We start from the raw sequence: 23046 nt of genomic DNA, 5'->3' as shown, positions 1-23046 counted from the left end.
ACTATTAGTTTCTAAATTAGTCTCTAATTAGGTTAGTGACTAATTTTATCATTTTAGAAACCAAAAATTTAATTTTTAAAAGCACTTTTTATTGTAGTGATACAATTATGTAATAAAATATAAATAGAAAAATAGTTAAGACCAAATCAATAAAGTAAAATAAAGTATAAAGCTTTATATTTTAAATTGTCATACTAATTTAATTTCAAAATAAAGAAAGTGGAAAAAGTATAAATTTAAATAAATAAAAACTTTGAAAGATCTTAATTTTAATTCAATGTATATTTCAAAGCCTACCACCAATAATATTAATAATTATTAAAAATAATATATATATATATATATATATATATATATATATATTACAGGAAAAAAACTAGAAAATAGAGGATGTTATCCTAACCCTAGTGTTTATGAAGAAAACCTAAAAGGAAATTTCTGGAAAAAAATTAGTCTTGATAAACAACTAAAAAATATGTATTATTAAGTCGTGTGCTTATAAAAAACACTTTTTCAACTTAATTATTCTAAATTAAAAAAAATATTTACATGACTTATAGAATTTATTCACCAAGAGTGGAAAATTAGTGTCTTCAAAGCATATAAATCGTCAAAATAGATGTTAGCAAAATTTTCTACACTGGTAGGCTAATAAGTTAGAAAACCCATGCATTTAAAATTTCAATTATTTACCAATTATATTAGACTTTATTTGTACCAATTATAAAAAGTTAAAATATTATTTTCAATTCAAAATCTTAAAACAAGAAATTTTTGGTGTTTTTCTTTGTTGGTCTTTTTAATTGATAGTGAGTTATAACTCCCACTAATATATCTTTTTTGATGAACAATTATTCATATGTTTTACCATCCTTCAAAATTCAAGACAAAAATGAATTAAAAGGAAATTATTTATATGGTATAAATAAAATAAATATTTTTATACGTACTACTTTTTATCACTTTCTTTTCTACTAAACTATTGATAAAATCACCTTATTTTTTTTTTATTTTCTTGAAAAAAAACACACCCTAATAATTCATAGATACATGAGAAATACTTAGTCAAAAATCTCTTGTATCATGTCATGTGTTGTATAGTCATTTGAAAAAGAAAAAATGTACACATAATTATTAAAGTGCAAAACATGTCAACACTTAACTCTCTTTAAGTCAAAGATATTTTATGTTTGGTACATGGATGAAAAAAAAGATGGAGAGGAAAAATAAATAAAGAAAGAATAACACGAGTTTCTATATAGCATGTAATTAGAAAATTAAAAAAATATATAAAAAATGAAGTAGAAATAGAATGGAAAAAATGTATATACATGATATGATGTGTACTTTTTGAAGTGAATGATTAGAAGGAGTTTCTAACTTCCAAAGATTAAAATAATAGCCAAATGTGTAAACTTTTTTTTATATGTATTCAATTTTTATAAATAATTTTTTTTTATAGAAAAATATTATTGTTTTATCCATCAATACTCCTTATATGATTATAAAAGTACATTATAATGTTTTAATTTTCTAAAAAGAAAGATTTAAAGATAAGTTATCACATTAGATATAACTAAATTATAATTAATAAATAAATATAAATTTTATTTGATGAAGTTGAATTAAGATTAAATCTTATTATTTTAATATAATATTAAATTTATTAAGAATTTATATTAGTTAAAATTAAGTTAAATTTATTATGATTTTTATTTTTTTAATAATATTATTAAGTTAAACTGATATTTTTTATGTTTCAACAATCATTTTTTTAATAATATTTTATTTATTTTATCAGTTACCTTCTATTTTTATATTTGATGTTTTTGTCATGAAAAAAATATGTTAAAAATTTGACTAAAAAGATAACTAAATTATAATTTATAAGTATTTGTATATCTTATATTAGTGTATTAATTCTATGTGAAGTTAAACTAGACTTACATTTTACTACTTTAATAGAATATTAGTTTTTATAAAAAATATATTTAAAAAATTAATTTTGCAGAAAGAAAGAAAATCAGAAACAATAATGCAGGTTATCACATGCCATCATAAAAAACAACATATATTTTTGTGTTTTTTCACTCTTTTTTGTCCATATCAGAGTGGAACACAACAGATATTTGTGTTATTAAAAATTTGGATAAATGAGCCATTTCATAACTAAATAGACACCGTTAATTTAGTTATTGAAACAACCTAATATTTGTGTTGGTTTTTTATGTATAAAAAATCTTGCGATTAAATTTAGTATTAAGTGTTGTAAAACCATTTTATTATTAAAACATATTCTTAAAGATAAATTTAAGTGTGAATTAAGAATTAAATTATAACATTAGAAATTGTTTTGATTTTTCATTCCTTCTCTCCAAAATCAGCCATACTCAACATTACGTAAACCTTCGAGTAAGTTATTTTTATATAGTATCTATTTAATCACATGTTTTGCAACTATGTTTGAAACTTTATGAAGAATAAAAAAAGGGTACAACGTAAAACATAGAACCCAAAAGAAAGCTACTAAATTTATATTTTGGAAAGAAAAAAAAAATGATTTGCACAGTTTCTGCATAATGGAGAGTGTGAAAAGGAGCAATTTGACAGTGTGAAAAGAGAAGAACATATGGGTTGGTTGGTGTACTATGAAACACCGTTTGGTTGAAGCAGCCTTGGTCTTGGTCTTGTCTGAAAAGGAAAGAGAGAAGATTCAAACCGAGTACGCGTGGTGTGGTTTATGGTTGCATCAGGGTGGTGGTCATGAGGTGGACCCTCCTCTCATAAAACCAACAAAAGCACACCCCACAACGCAATCTTCACGCTTTCTCAACTGAGTTTCTCCACCACTTTTATAGACTAATCTTTTGTTTTTCTTCTTTACTTGTTTGATCCACCTTCTGAGGTTTGTTCCATTAACTTTTTTTCTGGCTTGTTTTTGGGTTCCCTTTGATCATGGGTTTGTGGTATTTTTTTTCTTTCTCCTTTGTTTCGGGGAAAGTTGCAAGCTTTTTATCTTTTTTATTTATGGGGAGGATGGTAGTTCTGAACAATTTCTCTTTCTTTTGGAAAGTTCTTATGTTTTTTTCCCGGTTGAGTTTGGTTTCTTCATACTGTTTCTGTGATTATTGAATTTAGTTCATTTTTTCATTACTGATGTTGTTTGAGCTGTGAAATGCAGTACAAATTGAGTTAGCGTGAAGATAATTGACTTTTGACTCCGAAAATAATTTAGCTTGATATGCAATGGATAGTAATTAGAGGTTAGATGAAGAGAAATTAGGAAATACAGTCAAAAGCTTTGTTTTCATTTGAAGTATTGCATTGTCAAGTGTTAAGCAACAATGTTTGTAAAACTTCTGAATTCTGAGATTGAGATGATATGGATAAAAATGTGGAACTTATTAAAGGATTGAGAAGAAAGGGCATGGTTTCAGTATGACTGATAAAAAGAATTTGTGCTTTTGTATGCTCTTGCAAGGCCTGTGAAGTTTTTGCATTATCTTTTATCATGTTCAATTAATTGTATGTACTTTAACCCACTTTATTACTCTTCCAAACGTTAACACATTTTGATGGTTCAACCAGGTGATACCATTTGACATTTGAAGCTCCTTATACTTCCTTCAGCTATGACTTGTTTCCCTTTATTATTCAGTAAGTCATATTCTTCAGCGAGAAAAGATCCAGAGATTGATGAAGGTAACTTGATTGCATATTATACCAATTAAAGTAGGTTTTACAAAGAAGGCATTGTGTTGTTTCTTAAATTTGATTTTTTTCCAGTGTTATGGTTGTGTTCTTGAATTGAGATATATGTTATCTGTTATATAATACTTTCATAAAAGTCTACTTATGATATTAGATTTTAATTGAATATGAGGTTCTGAATTGAATCTTAGATGTTAGCTGATTTTTTATAAATATTTCAGGCATTGATAATGTTAAGCTCTACTCCCACAAAGAATTAAGAAATGCCACTGAAGATTTCAGTCAAGCCAACAAAATCGGAGAGGGTGGTTTTGGTTCTGTCTACAAGGTAAACTAGACCACGCTGCATTCATCATCTCAGCTATTTTTCTGATTGTTGTCTTTTCCTTCTTCTTGTGGAGGACAAAACTAATAATGAAACATTAACATATTATGGTGGATGATCAGGGACGACTTAAAGATGGAAAAGTTGCTGCAATAAAAGTTCTTGCAGCTGATTCAAGACAAGGAGTGAAGGAGTTCTTGACAGAGATTAATGTGATCTCAGAGATAGAGCATGAAAATTTGGTCAAGTTATATGGTTGTAGTGTGGATAAAAATAAAAGAATATTAGTCTACAATTACCTTGAGAATAACAGCCTGTCGCAAACTCTTCTAGGTAAATTATTTTTCTTTTCTAGATTTCTTTTTGGTTTGGGTAAATTTCTCTTCTTCACTGTTGATGCTTATAGCAATAAACGTAGAAAGTGGTCTCATTTCTCAGAATCCATTCTTTTGGAATATTGTTGGAGAAACCCTTTTGCTAAAGCTTTCTGGCAGAAGTTGAGAAGAAAGATTTAAACATGGATTTGTTTTTGTCACTAACCAACTATCCCTTAACCTTAAGATGTTAGTAGGTGAAGACATATAAATAGTTATATATTCTATCTCTAACATGCCCCTCCTTACATAGACTTAAGTGAAAATGTTTCATATTATACATCTATGACAAATTTATCAAATAGTCTTAGACTCTCTCAACCTTGCTCTAATTCTTTTTCAATGATTTTTTTCTCTCTTTATTTATAGGTGGAAGTCATAGTAGGATCTTCTTTGATTGGCGAACAAGATGTAAAATAAGTATTGGGATTGCTCGTGGACTGGCTTACCTTCATGAAGAAGTAAGGCCTCATATTGTTCACAGGGATATAAAAGCAAGCAACATCCTCCTTGACAAAGATCTTACACCCAAAATTTCAGATTTTGGTCTTGCAAAGCTTATTCCAGCAAATATGACTCATGTCAGCACTCGAGTAGCAGGAACAATGTAAGTGTTGTATGTAAATTACAATCACTGAAAAAATTGGAAGATTTTTATTCTGTTTTTTCTTTTCCCTTGAAACTGAAAAGCAGCCTTCCCAATTCCAAATTTGAAGACTTGTTATCTCAACCGTCAACATACTCCTAAATCTAGGACTGAACATTTGGAGGGTAAACTAGATGTAGATAATAAGCAACACCCCTCATGCCTAGGGATAGACATTCAGAGCGAAGACAAAAATATGAGTCGCCTAATAATTGATTTCGAACAAACTCTAATATCTTTACAATTTGAGTTTAGGGTCTAATTCATCCTTACAAAAATTATTTATAAGGCGAGGATTGGCAAACATTATGAGGATTACATTAGCCAAATCTTTAGTCAATATGAGATATCAACAGTAACAATCCATTTTAATGTCAACTGATGATGACATTGGATTTATATTCATATTTTCTCGTAGCACCAATTATCACTGTTTTAGTGATGACAAAATTGAGACTGCACCTCGATTAGAATTTATTTTTTCAAAACTACACTGCACACATAATATGGCCGCTTCCAAATTTATCTATTTAAGCAAAATACCTGAGATAATTGACAGTGATGCTAAGCTGAGCAGTTTGTGTTTCTGGAATCATTTTTGTATTTGCTTTGGGATATTATTATATATGACTATTTTTTTTTTCATACCTTACACTTCTTAAGATGGAAGAGTGCTTCTCTTTGGCTGTTTACATATAACAAGCATGTAAAAATTCTAAACTATTATTTTATGTCAGAAATTTGCTGATGCATGATTTATTTCAGAGGTTATTTGGCACCCGAGTATGCAATAGGAGGGAAGCTAACAAGGAAAGCAGATGTTTACAGCTTTGGTGTCCTCCTTGTGGAGATAGTCAGTGGAAGATCTAACACAAACTCGCGATTACCAATAGAAGAACAATTTCTTCTAGAGAGGGTATGCATGTTTCATTCTTCTAATTGAATTGACATGCCTTTTACTATAATCAATTTTGTCCAACCAGTTTGTTTATTGACTTCATCTATTCTAACAAAATCTTAGTTAACCATATTCATTTAGTAATTTACTTACCTGATGCCCCCAATGTTTAACCGTTTGTGCTCATCTTCAGTGAAGTTTACCTCCTTATTTGGTTTGAACTGCTAGCAAAATACAGAAACATATTCATATGTTAAAGGATATACAAACAAACTATTTGTAATTTATTTTTTTTCTGAATGCACAAAGTAACAATTGAAAAGATATCAGCATTATGGTCATCTAGCTCTAATTGTGCTAGGCATATGCATTGGTGATTCTCATAAAAATATGTTACGAAGCCACATGTTATGTAGGAGCACAGAGAATCCAGGCCTCAGTGAGGGCATGTTAATATAATAAACTGAAAGAGGAGAAATGGAGGCAAGTTGGGATCCCAAGGAGGGAATTATTAATGTAATAGATTGCCAGTGAGGTAATCAAGGGGAAGTGGTAGGGAAAGTATTACCTTTATGGATATAAAAAGGAGAGGGAGAAGATAGAGGGGTAAGGGAAAAAAGCAGTTAAGAGTGAAGGAAAGTGCAGGGTCTCTCAGCTCAAAATACTGGGCTATCTATCTAAGTTCTTTGAAGTTCATAGTATATCCTCCCCTTTGATATTGATTTCAGACTAATATATCAGCATCCACGGAAGAATAATATTGTAGATTTAACGTAACTGAATGTGTTTTCTTCCAGTTTCTTTCAGAATGTTAAAGGGCCATGTCTGTTCTCCTTTTCTTCAGAAGAAAGTCTTTGTTATGACTAATTCGTACACTGGAATTGCAGCTTTACATTTTTTCTATGCATTGGCATTTCATTGCATAAGTGTGATCATATTCTAAAGCATCATATGAGATTTCTGGATTTTTTATTTTAGCTTCTGATCTTACAGACTTGGGAACTTTATGAGAGAAAGGAATTGGTTGGACTGGTAGATACATCACTGGACGAATTCGACGCCGAGCAGGCTTGTGAGTTTATGAAGATTGGTCTTCTTTGCACTCAGGAATCGCCAAAGCTCCGGCCATCCATGTCTTCTGTGGTCAAGATGCTCACTGGAAAAATGAATGTTGATGACAGTAAGATAACAAAACCTGCCTTAATTTCTGATTTTATGGACCTCAAAGTAAGAACGCACGAAGAAAGTAGTAGTGATGTGAAGAATTCATCTATGTACAATACAACCTCTTCTTCAGACAACCATGACACTACCATGTCATCTGCCACAACTACAAATTTCGCTGCAATATATGATGAAAGCTTGTGAATATCAACAGATGGTGATTTGTGCTTTAATCAAAAAATTATTTTGATTGCTTAGATATGTATCTCATGTAAATTTTGCAACTTATTTTCATACTTTTTTGAGTGATTTTTTTGTGTTGGATGTAATCCTACATGACTAGGGAGTTGCTATGTGCTGTTCTGTAAATATGAGGGCTTGTGTTCAATGATAAGTTTGAAGATCTTTTTGTTTTTTATATATCATGTTTCTTGTCTCATTATGTCTTTCTCAAAACTACCCTTGTAAACAATCACGGATTATAGACACTTTTTTTTTTAATTTTTCATTTTAATTTGTCTTGAACATGGAGTTGAGATTTAGGGTGTGTTAGGAAAGTGAGAATGGTAAAAAAAACACTCACAAACGAGCAATAACATTACTAGTACATTTCCTATGCCTTTGTCGTTTGTACTATATATGATAGGAACAATAATGTCTCATGTTCTTGTAATTACAGCTGGAGAAGTCCTTATCTTGAGAGTGGTAAACTTCCAAAGTTCTGGCATAGTTAATGAAATTAAAAAAATAGCATTATCCAGTGGAGAATATAGAACTCTTGTCTGCAATTCAGAATACTTGGTCAACTGTTGAATGGAAACTTCCTATCAACTAGCTTGTGAGGTTAGAATAGTTGGTGATCAGACACAATACCCCATTTCTGAACACTTTCTTACAATGTGTCATTTTTCTGACAAGGGTGGCACAGTTCCTCTATTATAATCACTATTTGCCAAGGACTTTATGAAAAGGTTAAGAGCTACTAGTGTCTGTTTACTTTGAGAATAGGTTTCTATTTTCATTTATTGTTTGATTTTTTAATTATAATTTTCTTTTTCATTTTTTTCTGTCTATAAAGATTTGGCTTTCATTTATTTTCATTCTTTCATATACAAAATAAGATTTACCTTTCATTATTAGTGAAAGTAAAATGTTTTTGTAATTATAGTAAAAATAAATAATCAAAGTATAAAACATTTTCTCAAATCACACTGATAATGAATGAATCTGACATCATTTTGTTTTCATTGGAAAGATATCCTGGTTAAAACAGCTTAAATACTCTTTAAATTTCATCACTGAATAACTTAGGTAAAGTCTTTAAAGTGATAATGGTAGGAAATAAATAACCTAACCACCAGGGTAAGAGTGTTGACATGAAATTTTAGTATAATAGTGACATTTCCAGCTGTAAATAACCTTTTATAATAGAAACAAACATAAGGGTCCCTTTGCTCACTGCATTTTGTGAAGCATGTGCCTCCTAAATTGGTTCTTCACAGTCTATAATGAAATCAAAGATGGAATGCCAACTACCACCATTTCACTTACCTCAACAGGTATTGCTTCTATTTCTTATAATTCAATTCACCTAATAGTTATTCAACCATAGATTTTCATATAGTAGATCTTTTCTAAAGTGAATTATAATTAGTTTATGGAAAACTATAGTTGTACAATCAAAGCCCTCATAAAATATACATTAGAATATGTTAGAACAATATCCTTTGGATGCCATTATACTTTTTATTGAAGGATTCAAATGAATCTATGTTAGCATATTTAGAAGATAAATTTGGTGTAAGAAACACTATTCTTGTAGCATTATATAAGAAGTAAAAAATTTGAGAAGAGTGAAGAAAATCTGGATGAGTAAGTTAAACAGAACAGAGTTGTTGTAAACTCCTGATTGTGTTCAAATTTTACATGTTAAAAGAAAAGAAAGGAAGAGACCAAGTTAATGATATCTCCTAGTTTGGTTTTCATTTTATTGAATGCAACTGTTTAGCCATAAATAGTACAAGTTAAAAAATTGTTATGGTTATGGGGAGATGAAGAATCTTTTCTTTACAGTCACATGGGTGACAAGGACAATTGTGTTAAGTTTGAAGTTGTGGATACTGACAAACACAAGGAGAATAAATTCCTTCACCAATTCTGGGATGAAGTGGTTACACTCAGTGTCTTTAATGTTGGTGCTGTCAACCCTTCAAAAAGTAAAATCCATTCAATATTTAGACATTTTTCATCAAAATATGAGAACATCAATTACAATTCTAATGCTTAATGAGGATAAACCAACAAAACAAAAACAGCGGGCCTGTTGATGTTTGTGCTCTTAAGTTCCAATAAAAGTTTTTTTTTATCCCATTCATGCTGATTGATTGAGGTTATTGAATTTTACATGAGTTGTAAAAATAAATGTTTAAGAATTGGTGAAGCTAATATTGATCACAATTCTGTGTAATGTTGCACATTGATATTGATTTTTGCTGTTGCATTGGTGGAGCTAACAAAGAGAGTTTAATTTATACCTTAACAAATTATGGGTAAACTAACTCAATATGAAGAATGTTGAACCTCTGCCACTCCAAAACTTAGTTTAATGTTAATTAGTTTGACATTGATGTTAATTGGTTGTGTTAAATTTTATAAGTTGGGACTACTAAAAAAATCATTAAATAAAAATTAATTTTAGAAAAAAATTAATAATTAGTTGTTATATTAACTAAATTAAATACTATTTTAAAAACTAAAAAAATAATTAATTTCTATTACTGATAAATAGTTTTTAAATTGATATCTAATTAGCTACCATAATTTTAACTACCAATTATTTAGATTCTAAAGTTGGTAACTAAATACCTTGGTACCTAATTAAATATTAATTTATAAACTATTTATTAAATTAAATTATATCTAAATAATATTTTAATTTAATTAATATAACAATTAATTATTTAAAAAAATAATAATTTTTATTTGAGATTTTCTCATAGTAAATTTTTGGTTTTGGTATGATTTATTGACTTATTTGGAAGGTTCTAAATGTTATTATGTTTTAATAGAATGAGATCATAACCATCTTTCAAATTCTTGAAACTAATCATGTTCAAACCATTACACATCAAATTCAACAACATATGGTGAAATGGGGTCCTCAACCCTTTCTTAACAAATCCTATGTTTTTATGAATGTCAAACTCATATTTTAGTTCATCTTTTCTACGAATGAGTGAGATGATTTTATTCAAAATGGATCACAAAACCTTAAAAATTCAGTAAATTTTAAATGTGACTTCAGTAAATTATAATCAAAATCAATATGTAAGTAGAGAATTATTTTCTAATAAAAGTAATGATGAGATTAGACATCTAACAAGAATTTGTGCATACAAATATTCATTAAATAATATACAATTTAAATATGTGAAATTTTTAAGATATGCACAATTTATTTATTATTTATTGGATAGAAGGATGTAACTCAATTAGAAGAAGATAATATCCAGCCTTAGAAAAGGGACTTAATCTTAAAGAAATCTACTTTTATAAAAATAATTTTATTTTAGAGTTTTGAAGAATCAATCAATATTCTTATAATATTTTCTAATTTTATTGTTCAGATTGATAAAAAAAAAAAACTCAATAAAATCTTGTAACCAAAAACAAGTTACTAGTATCTACGCAATATTTTTTATTAAAAAAACATATTGGGGGTTATAACTTTCAGATACCTAACTTAATAAAATGTTTTCTTATAAATATAGAATCAAACGGAAGATAGAAAACAAATAAAATAAAGAGACACATGTAGTAAGGTATGAAAAAAAAATGGAAGAGAAAGTAAATATATATTCATAATTCTTAGATTGATGCATTTACTAAAAGGATTAGCATTTCTTGTTAAGATAACTACAATTAGTAAATGATATTACATATTTAGAGTACTAATCACATTGATAATGTAATTAGGACACTTAAATAACTCATTCAAATTAAAATCCATCCAAAGTTTATAATTATAGTCAATCTAAATCTAAGGTCTATACTATTTATTAATTATATATTTATTATTATATCAAAATTTTAACTAATTAAAGTGCTTTTTAGACACATTTACTTTTTGGACAGGTGTTGGAAAACTTCTGGAAGGTTTTGGAAAAAAAATATCTAAGAGTATAGCACAATAGACAAACTTTGGTTTGTGAGGTTGTTCCAGTCCTTGTAAAAATATTTGGAATTCACCAGAGTTAAGTCGAAGTTTCCTAGACCACATAGTATTATTGAGAAATATGATCAACAGATAGATAGAGAAAACAATTACCTGATACGCAAGAAAATCATGTGAAGAAGGCAACAATGTTAGCCAAACTTGAGAATGTGAAGTGTATAGGAGATGAACACATTTGAGGTTGGAAAATGCAAAGATAAGGAAGAAGTTGGAAGAAAGGAAAAACACTTCTCACCCTGTCGATGCTAAATACCAAGACCAAGAACCTAAGAGGCCTAGTTGCTCACGACTAGCTTAACCCTCCAAACCTCAATATATTTAAAGAATGAGGGTCGACTACAACTAAAGGAATGAGTTTATTGACCATACCTTTGCCCATACTTCATTGAAAATAAGATGGATTTTCAATGTCCTTTCATTGATGGAATCAAGAAACCGCCTTTCCACCAAGTTGGAAAATATTATAATTGATCGATGTGAAAACAAGTTAAAACACAATAATGGAGGGTTAAATTATGTGAAAAATAGGGAAATCAAAAGAAGAGAGAGTTCAATTGTGATTTTACTAAATTTAAAATATTTTTTCAAATATCATCTAAAAGATGGTATTCATATGATGTTTTAGTTTATCAAACAATCAAAATGTACCATTTTTGTATAATGTTTGTAATATCTCTGATCAAATTGTAATTCTAGCATCTGATATTACACTTTATGCACATCTAACATAAGCTATTTTTTTTAAAAGTTGAAAGGATAAATATTTTCATAAATGTTTTTCAACAAGTTTTGTCTGATAAAAGACAAAAGGTGTATTCTTAACATCTCATAACAAATATGGTCAGATATACATATATATCTTTGAAAGTTTGTTTTATCCTCAACTATTTTTTTATAAACATTAATATCAAATGTAGATTTTTTAACTCAACTGAATCATTTGATTATCACATTTATGTGTTTGCTTTGCCAAGTGATCAAATCATAGTTCATGCGTCTGGCTAATTAATACAGATGCAAATCAAAGACCTAGTTTTAAATGGTCAAACATTTAATATGTATTCATACATTAATTTTTCTTTTTGGGTTAGTACAAATAGTGATAACATGCAATATAAAGGAGATAAGAAAGAGAGAAAATATTCAAAGTAATTTATAATGGTTCATCTGTTCCAACAAACTATAACCAATTCTTGACCAACAAACCAAGTTCAACTAGGCAGACTAATGATGCGAAGTACACTAGAGTATTCTTTAGGCTCGTGGCCACTCCTAGCTAATCCATTGAGTATTCTTTCCTAAGCCACTTCTAAGTTTATGGGTATTCTTTCATAAGTCACTCTTCACTCAACGAGCATTCCTCCCAAGTCATTCCTTGCTCAACGAGTATTCTTTGGATACCTAGACATTCATGGTTATTCCCTTGAGTAATATCTGTGAAACTTGGGTGTTTCAATGATCAACAAATCATTGATTCTGATCACCAGAGAGGATTGTGTCTGATGATGAATACAAGATTTATGTTTTCTCTCCTAGTTCATATGTTCTTTGACTCAAGGAAGGGGTTGCGGCTTTCAATCTGTACAATAGGTAAGCACTCTCTCTCCTAGATGTTTGAAGGAAAAAATTTAGTGTTCTTATAATCTCTTTTAATCCATAATGATAACAATTTTCGTGCTTTTGCCTCTAGGATCATTCTTTTGAAGCTTTGAGGATTTTTTGTTTTATCTTAGTAGAAATTTGGCATGGTATCTCCTCCACCCTTTCTTTGTTCTTTTTAATGGTAGACTTTATATAGGTGCTAGAAGAAGATATTCGTTGAGAGACCGTTTATATCCGTTGAGTAGTTTCAGTTCTTTTTATGATTTCTCTTTGTCTGTCGAGCTTCAAAATACATGGTGTATTTAATGCATTTTGTCCTTACACAACGTCCTTAATAATTGACAATGTTTATCTTCCTAGGTAGCACAACCTTTTCACCAATTCATGTTTAAAGTGCATATTGTACAAAGTAGAGAGTTGGATCAGAGTTGAAATGTTCTTATGTTAGGAGGTTGATGACGAAGGCAACTTTAGCTTGCATCTTTAATGGATCTCTTTGGCAGACGAAGGCATGTCAGGAGGTTGATGACGAAGGCAACTTTAGCTTGCATCTTTAATGGATCTCTTTGGCAGACGAAGGCAGTGGACATTTCCTGCATCCAAATAGTATTCAAGCACACATATGTATATTCAAAAGGTACAATGGTATTTGCACGTATCATTTGATCTTATAAACATATCTTTTGATCATATAAGCTCCATATCAAATGTTATTTTGTTGAACCAATCATTTTCCAGACTATGCATGATCATGTTTGAACTTGGGTGTTTTTAACACTTAGTCAAAATCATAGGGTGTTGGATTTTTTCTTAACAATCTCTTCCTTTTTTATGGTGCTTAAACAGTTAGAGTTGAAACATGATATTTTTAATAAAATATGTTCAATAAATCAAGTTTTCTCAAACCTTTTTAGCGTCATGCAAACTTATAACATGCATAAATTTAAGGCTATGTTTGATGGGTCAAACTGTTAGATAAAGTATTGTATTCTCATGAGTCAGATTATATCTGATATAGTCCTTTGGCTTTTTGTTATAAATACAATACATCTTATCATAACATAAGAAGTATCATAGCATAAAATAAACCATTTCAGTTTAGAGTACTTAGACAAAGTAAAACTTATTGTTTGGCTCAATCATCCAAACATCAGACTTTATAACTCAGTTTGTTACAATAACATAACAAAAATAACTCTAGTAGATTGTACAGATTGAAAGCTACTTTTAAGCTTGTGGACTATAATCTTCATCTTCTTTAGGAGGCTCTCATGATTGAGTTAACTCCTACACTTAGGAAAGTCTCACCATCACCAAATGCAAATACAAGTCAACATTGTCCATATCATTACAACCATGGCCACACGAAGGAATAATGTCAAACCTTAAAGGACAAGATAAATGAGTCGATACAAATAGACAACCTACAAAGATTCATCCCAAGAGATAATGAATGAAATGATCAAGTTATAAGGAAGAAAAACAACCAGCATTGTGATAAGCATTGATAACACCCGCCTCCAAGAGAGGAAGAACATCATAGTAAAAATGAGATCAACTCCTCAAGGGAGATATCAACATGATGTAGGAGGCTTTGTAGAAAGTGGAACACTAATCTTAGCTTGATGGTAACACTTACTCTTGGTGCAACCGATGAATGCCTTGATATCAACTCCAAGTTGAGAGATGCATCTCATCACCTTCAATGATTCAAATTTCATAGTGATGAAAACTTAGGTTGACTAAGGGAGTTCAACCGACATCTTATACTAGAAGATATTTAAGTTCTTAAAGTTGTTGAAAAACACCATATAGCCCTATGATGACTAGATAATTGGTTTTTCTAGAGGGAGAGAGTTGACACGCATAACTATATTGATGTTTATATCAAGTTCTAGGAAGGAAACAACTATCATTGCACCATCAAAGTTGGTTACCTCATAGTTAATGTCAATACTTCCTATAACATACTACTCGGTAGACCTTTCTCGAATGTCCTCGGTGCGATCATTGATGAGCACATTTTACCCACACTTAGAACATTTATTCTTAGCCTTCTTGAACTATAACTGTGAATAAATCTATTATTTTAATTATAATTTATGTAATTGGGCTTATTTGGGCTTTAACTGTAGTTATTTCTAATCTTGGATTTTTAATACAACAAACCGTCTAATTCTTATTGTAATAGATGGTCTTATGGAAGCGTTTGTTGGCTTGATGCAAAGGATGTGAAGAGTCTGTTGCACTGATGTGCATGTGATTTCAAAGTCCAATTCACTTAATTAAAATAAAGTTGGAAAAAAATATCTAAAATATAAGTGGAAACAAATCCACATAATCTGCAAAATTGGAAACAAAATCTAAGAAAAATAATTAGATAATAAAATTTACAAAATCTCATAAATAAAATTTACAAAATCTCATAAATATAATCTACAAAATCTGAGAAAAAGAATATTGGAAACAATATCTAAAATAGAATTTGAATCCAAAATTTGCATGGAAAAGAAATATATAAATGAATACAAACCCTGAGGAGGAAGATCATCATCTTACACTACGTATTGAAGGCATTCTAACATAGTAGAACTATTTTTCTATCTTTTATGCTTTTTTCTTCTTTGTAATTCTTTTCGTTTTACCTCTGTATGGAAGACTAAACTTTTTTGGGTTGATTCTCGTGTGATTTCCCATTGAGTTTTGATAGTTTGTGCAATATAGTTTTGTTCTTCAATTTGTGTAACAGACTATGCTAAACTGCTTGGTCTTATTCAATTATAATTTTTTTTATTGGAATTGTTTTTTAACGCTGATTGATAATTCAATTATGTTATTTAATTGGAAATCTTATTTAGTTTGCTTTATTATGAAAAATCTCTTATTTGTTTAGTTCAAGAGGTAAAAGACTAAAATTCTCGCGATTAGACGCTTCCAGACGGGTGAGGTATTCAATGAATTGGTGGATGATTCTTTAATTAATTAGATTCTATTTAATTTGATTGACGCTTGTTTGGTAAAATTCAATTGTGTTTGGAAATTGAATGGTTGATAATCATATGACAATTGATGAAGAATTCAATGAGGAATGAACTCGAGAATCAATCTGCTTTCTTATTCATTTTATTCTTATTCTTTTTAATTGTTGAACAATAACAACACCCTTTTTATATATTGCTCTTTCTAATTAATATTTTCTGCAAACAATGTATGAGTCATGTTTAACTCCTATTGTAATTGAATTTGTTGGGAGATGACTTGTGTTGACTAACCTAATCTATACTTTAGTTATGTTGACTTTTGATGCAGTAAAAGGTATAAGTCAAGCATCAGATGATCCAAGACATTGTTTAGAAGGTTCATACTCACTCTTTTATTTGATTGAAAATAACCACGATCAATCATATTCTATTAACAAAGGTGACATAGTAACAATCCATGTAAGGACTCGTGAATGCTACACCACAAGCCTAAACATAATGCTCCTTGTCAATGATCATCTGGAGGAGTTCACATTGGGCCTCTGAATATGTCCATGGCTGAGAGGGTTGAAGAGGAAGAACCATCCAAGAAGAGTATCCTCCTTTGGAATGTAGAATATTAGTAATTCTATGCATTCTTCCTAGTCTTGTAAAACTGTAAATAAATGTACAATAGTGGATTTCTAAGTATAGGAGTAGGATTTTTTCCTGTGAATGTGTAGGCACACTTAGGCCACAATTGGGCCCTAATTAGGCCCCCATCTTAGGCCTTGGAGACGCATAAACCCCAACCAAACTAGGTCAATGGCCGACCAACACACATGAGAGCACCATGAAGTCCCACATCATGAAAAACATGGCCAAAATAGGCTAAATGAGGTGCTAGTTTTTCTCTCCTTGGTGTGCAAGTTTCTCTTTTGTGCAACCTTGTTTTGAGTTTTCGTCCCACATATTTTGTAGCAAAGACTGCCAGATAGTTAGGCATTTGTATATAGAGCACTTTGCCTCTTGCAAAATCACTTTGAAATTGAACTTGAATTGAATACCTTCATGCATTCTTCTTGGTGTTTTGAAGTCTTAAAAATGAGAGTATTCTCATAGGATCGACTAAGGAAACTTCCTTGGAAGAGGAACCTCTAATTATTTTGATATTGATTTCTTAGTTGTGTTAAATTTTATAAGTTGTGATGAGATAGTGTTTGGTGTGGCTTGTTGACTTATTTGAAAGGTTCTAAATGTTATTATGTTTTAATATTTTTTATTAACTTTTATATTGCTTGTAGAATCATATCATAACATTTTCAAAATTCTTGAAACTAACTATGTTCAAACCACTACACAAAAAATTCAACAACATATGTCAAGCAAAAAAGTTCTTATGACAACCTCATATTATGTGGTGTTTTTAGAGATCATTATGGTCATTGCATTTTGAACTATGTTGATCCATGTGAGATGATTTTAGATTTTTGAATAATAAATCAATATTTATATAGTATTTTATAAATTTTATTGTTCAGACTAATAAAAACACTAGATAAAATTTTGTAACAATTTTTTTTTTGATAAAGTTACTTTTAGATAACTAACTTAATAAAATGATTTCTTATAAATATAGAATCAAAAGGAATATTGAAAAATAAATAAAGAGACACATAAGTAAGTTATGAAAAAATAGGAAACTAACAGAGAAAGTATATATATATTCATAATTATTTTATTATAATATAAGTAATATTTTTTCTTAACCTCGTATCCTATCTCAAATTAGAATTTGTAGTTAGTGATAGTTGTGGATCGATATTAAAGAATTTATTAGAAGGATTAAGGTTTCAACATGGATTGAGATTGAAACATACATTCATTAAAAGGATTAACGTTTTAGTCTCTTAATAAAATTATAATTAGTAAAAGATGTTGTATTTTTAGAGTACTAATCACATGATAATGTAATTAGGACACTTAATTAAGGTTCATTCATATTAAAGTCCATCAAAAATCTATAAATGCAGTCATTATTAGAGTGTCTTTGTAGGCACACTCACATTTTGGACATGCGTTAGAAGGTTTTGGAGGAAAACATCTAGGAGTATAGTAGAATAGAAAGACTTTCGTATCATGAGAATATTTGACATTCACCACAAGGTCAAGTTTAATTCTCCCAAATCACATAGTATCAGTGAGAAACATGACCAAGAGAGAGAGAAAAATCATGAGGTGTAAGAAAATCATGTAAATAAGACAACAATGTTGGTCAAACTTAGGACAAAGTGGGAAAACTTGAGACAGAGAAGCATATAGGAGATGAACACACTGAAGTTGGAAAATGCATAAACAAGGAGAAAGTTGGAGGAAAGACAAAATAATTCTCACCCTCTCAATATTGAATACCAAAAGGAGGAACCTAAGAGGCCTAGTTGCTCGCGACTAGCTCAACCCTTTAAACCCCAATATACATAAAGGATGAGGGTTGACTACAATCAAAGGAATGAGTCCATTCACCATACCTTTGTCCATACTTCATCGAAAATAAGAGGGTCTTTGCAATGTTCTTTCATTAGTGGAATCTAGGAAACCACTTTTCCACCAAGTTGAGAAAATATCATAATTAATTGGTGTGAAATCAGGTCAAAACTCAAGAAATGATGGTTGAATTGTGTGAAATCAGGGAAATCACAAGAAATGATGGTTAAATTGTGTGAAAACAAAGATATCAAAAGAAAGGATGATTTAATTGTGATTTACTTAAATTTAAAATATTTTTGCAAATATCAACTAAAAGATGTTTTTCATACGGTATTTTAGTTTATAAACTAATCGGACTGTACCATTTTCGTCTAATATATTTGGTCAGATGCAACAAATTGATATATTACAGTTTATGAACGTCTGACATAAATTGATTTTTTAAAAAGATAGACTTAAAACATAAATATTTTCATAATATTTTTCAATAAGTTTTGTCTGATAAAAGACAAAAGGTGTATCCTTAGCATCTCATAACAACTATGGTCAGACAAACATATTTGAAAGTTTGTTTTATCCTCAATTAATATATTTTAAATAATCATATCATATGCAAATTTTGTAACTCAACTTAATCACTTGATTGTCATATTGTTGGGTATGAAGCCATGACCAATTGGGTTGGGCTGACTAGGCACCATGTTTAGTGGGTGGGCTTAATCATTGTGTCCATTTTATAATCTTTATTTAAAGAGATCATTGTACTTGTAATTGGTGTGCAACAGGATAGAATGAAAACCTAATAGTTGCCCGTGTGGATGTAGGTTGCAATTGGCGACCGAACCACGTTAAATCGTGTGTCGTTTATTTTTCTGCAGTTGATTCGTGATTGTGTGTTGCTTCCGCGTGTGTTTTTCCCCATCAAGTGGTATCAAGAGCTTTGGTTCGTTTACACACTAGAAATCCGATCAGCAGAATTAATCGACGAGACATGAAAATTGTGGCTGTAGTAGCGTCCCAAAGTTAGGGTTTCACAGAGGCGGCAACAACGTCCCAAAGCTAAGGTTTCGCAGGGGCTGCAATGACATCCCAAACTAGGGTTTTACAGGGGCGGCAACGACATCCCAAAGTTAGGGTTGCATGTGCGTTCTGCAGGTGTGGTGGTCTGAGACGGCACAGAGTGTAGTGCGACGACGGTGACCAGCGACAGTGGTGGTGCAGAGCGCGAACAGCAGTGGTGTGCGTCCTGGCAGTTGCGGTCCAGTGCGGCGAAGTGCCAGTGCATTGGGACTGCGACCAGGTCTGTTGGTGACTGATTTTGGGTGGTGCAATTTTTGTGATCTTGATTTAAAAAACAAGATTGCCAAGATCTGGAATTAGTTGTACCGAGTATCTCGACTAGTCGTTTGAGATGGCAGAAGACGGGAAGTTCCGAATTGAAAATTCGATGGTACAAATTTCAGTTGGTGGAAAATGCAAATTGAGGATTTGCGAGTTCAGTTACTGAGCACATCAATATGATCTTAGCCAAACTTACGTCAGTGGGCATTAAGTTCGATGATGAAGTTCAAGCTTTACTATTGCTATTGTCTTTGCTTGACAGTTGGTCCGGAACAGTTACCGCAGTTACCAGTTTAGCAGAATCCGATGGATTCACTTTTGAGAAGATTCGTGATCTCATTCTTGGCAAGGATGTCCGAAGAAGAAGTTCTGGGGAATTATCTAGTGAATCGCTGTATGTCATCAGAGGTAAGAGAAATATCAAAGATAGTGGGAGCAAGAACAAAAGAAGAAGTCAGTCAAAGACTCGGGATTGCTCAAGTGTAACATGTTGGAACTGCAAGGAGGTGTGGCATTTCAGGAATCAATGCCCAAATGATAAATAAGTCAACATTACAGAAGACTTCGCGGACGAGGACCTTTTAGTATGTTGCGTGGTAGCAGTGTGTATTCCTGGGTCATGGATTCTGAAGCATTGCAGAATCTAGTTATTGGAGACTTTGGAAAGGTAAGACTAGCGGACAACAAAACTCTTGATGTTACGGGCATGAGTGACATAGTATTGAAGACACCAGTTGGTTTTTGGACTTTGAAGCATGTCAGAGTTGTTCCAAACTTGACGAAAAGTTTGATTTTTGTTAGGCAGTTGGACAAACAAGGACATGAAGTGAAGTTCGGAAATCAGCAGTGGAAGATCGTCAAAGGAAATCTTCTCATGGCCTGCGGAAGAAAGAGAGGTTCGTTGTATATAGTCGGATTACCGTGTCTGAGGGAGTGACCATCCCAGTTCAGAAGATAAACAAAGTTCGGTTCACAGAATCTCGTGGGTAGAAGAGGGTTGTCTTTACAAGAGAGAAACCTAGAGCCACAGGTCAGATTCAGGATGAACAAGCATGGAAAGGTTCAGGTAGACCAGTCAGAGGTACTTGTGGCAGTGGGAGCACGGGTTCTGCTTCAGCTGAGGTTCCTAAACAACAGTGGGTTAGGAGAACCAGTATTCTAGCAGTTGAAACTTCTCCAGAAAATTTCTTGTTCAATATGAAGAGTGTTTGTTCTCAGGTTGTTCCAGGATCCGACAGTTCCTGTAAGTGGGAGTCGGTAGGAACAGAGAACGGGTCAGTGACTGACGTGTTGAAACTCATGGGAGTTTTAACGAAGTCTTCAAAATGATTAAGAAGGTTGGTGGCAACTAGAGGTGGAACATTGAGTTTCGTCGACAGATTACAGAAGTACATGTACACAGTTGAAACGCAGGTTAACATTGTTCCGTGACTTCAAGTGGGAGATTTTGGGTATGAAGTCAAGACCAAGTGGGTTGGGCTGACAAGACACCATGTACACAGTTGAAGCGCAGGTGAACATTGTTGGGTATGAAGCCAGTACCAATTGGGTTGGGCTGACTAGGCACCATGTTTAGTGGGTGGGCTTAATCATTGTGTCCCTTTTATAATCTCTATTTAAAGAGGTCATTGTACTTGTAATTGGTGTGCAATAGGATAGAATGAAAACCTAATAGTTGTTCGTGTGGATGTAGGTTGCAGTTGGCGACCGAACCACGTTAAATCTTGTGTCGTTTATTTTTCTACAGTTGATTCGTGATTGTATGTTGCTTCCACGTGCATTTTTCCCATCACATATTTGCGTGTTTGATTTACCAAGTGATCAAAACATAGTTCTTGCGTCTGACCAATTAATACATATGCTAATCAAAGACCTAGTTTTAAACACATTTTGGTGAAGCATTTAGTATGTATTCATACATTATCTCTTCTTCATGGGTTTGTACAATTAATGATAACATGCAATACAAAGGAGACAAGGAAAAGAGAAAATATTCACAGTAATTTATAATGTTTGCATGTTCCTAGACTACATCCAATTCTTGACTAACAAGTCAAGTACAACTAGGAAGACTAATGTTGCGAAGTACACCAGAGTATTCTTTTCCAACCCACACCTGACTTTACGAGTATTCTTTCCCAAGTTACTCTTGGCTCAATGAGTATTATTTCCCAAGTCATTCCTAGCTTAATGAGCACTCCTTGGGCATTAGTCACTCCTGATTATTCCCTTGAGAAGTATTTGCCAAACAACCGCTCATGGATAAAGTTTAAAAGTTGGGTGTTTCAATGATTAACAAATCATTGGGTCTGATCACTAGGAAGGATTGTGTTAGACGACAAATACAAGATTTTATGTTTTCTATCCTAGTTCAAATGTTCTTTCACTTGAGAAAGGGGTTGCATCTTTCGATGTGTACAATATGTAAACATTCTCTCTCCTATGTGTTTGAATGAAGACTTTTAGTGTTCTTATAATAATTTTTTATCCATAATGATAGTAGTGTTTCTGCTTTGGGCTCTAGGATCATTCTTCTAAAGCTTTGACGAATGTTCTTTATCTTATTAGCAATTTGGCATGATATCTCCTCTACTATCTCCTTCTTCTTCTTAATTATAGGCATTATATAGGTGCTAGAAGAAGATAACCATTGAGAGATTGATTATATCTGTTAAGCAACTTTAGTTCTTTTGATGATTTCTCTTTGTCACTCAAGCTTGAAAATGCATGGTGTATTTAATGCATTTTATCCTTACATAATGTCCTTAATAACTAACAATTCTTATCTTCCTAGGTAGCATAGTCTTTTGCACCAGTTCATGGTTAAAGTGCATATTGTACAAAGCATACAAAATTAAATGTGCTCCATATAATATCCACTAATAAAAATTAAGATTATGTAAATGTCCATATAATAATCGTTAATGTTTTCCAAATATAGATAATATAGTATGAAGACATATTGACCATTTTCTTATGGCATGCATTTTTGTGGGGGGAAGACTCTATCATTTTTCACATAACTTGGATATTTGCATATCCTCCACAAGACTTCATGCTTATAAAGACTAAGAAGTCCAATTTCGTGCAATACCATAAATAAAAAAATTTATCAAAGAAAAGTTAACTTATTTACTTCTTATGATCTAGAATCATGGGTGAATCTTAACATCTCAACCTCAAAGAAATCAGGTTGTGGTCATCAAGAAAATATACCATTTAAGAGGAATGATGATTAATCTACCAACATCTTGTTGAGAAACCAACTTTATAAGAAATGAGAAACTTATCGTTACTTAGTACA

General features: G+C 31.4%; 1 protein-coding gene across 2 annotated transcripts; it reads left to right on the top strand.

The window, feature by feature from the left end:
- The first annotated feature begins 2453 nt into the window (after window positions 1-2453).
- Window positions 2454-7538, top strand: LOC137835029 (Protein kinase superfamily protein). Of its 2 annotated transcripts, none has more exons than XM_068643322.1 (7): window positions 2454-2905; window positions 3589-3702; window positions 3933-4039; window positions 4159-4369; window positions 4780-5017; window positions 5822-5972; window positions 6948-7538. In XM_068643322.1, exons 2-7 carry the CDS (start codon window positions 3633-3635, stop codon window positions 7320-7322), a joined length of 1152 nt encoding a protein of 383 aa, XP_068499423.1. In that variant the 5' UTR covers window positions 2454-2905; window positions 3589-3632; the 3' UTR covers window positions 7323-7538. The 2 variants fall into 2 exon arrangements, with proteins under 2 accessions (XP_068499423.1, XP_068499425.1); XM_068643324.1 differs by having other exon boundaries at window positions 2904-3263.
- The last annotated feature ends 15508 nt before the right edge of the window (window positions 7539-23046 follow it).

Source organism: Phaseolus vulgaris, chromosome 5 (assembly GCF_051622355.1).
Source record: "Phaseolus vulgaris cultivar YP4 chromosome 5, ASM5162235v1, whole genome shotgun sequence".
NCBI lineage: Eukaryota > Viridiplantae > Streptophyta > Magnoliopsida > Fabales > Fabaceae > Phaseolus > Phaseolus vulgaris.
Note: the sequence above shows the minus strand (reverse complement) of the source record. Positions and strands in the feature narration are given on the sequence as shown.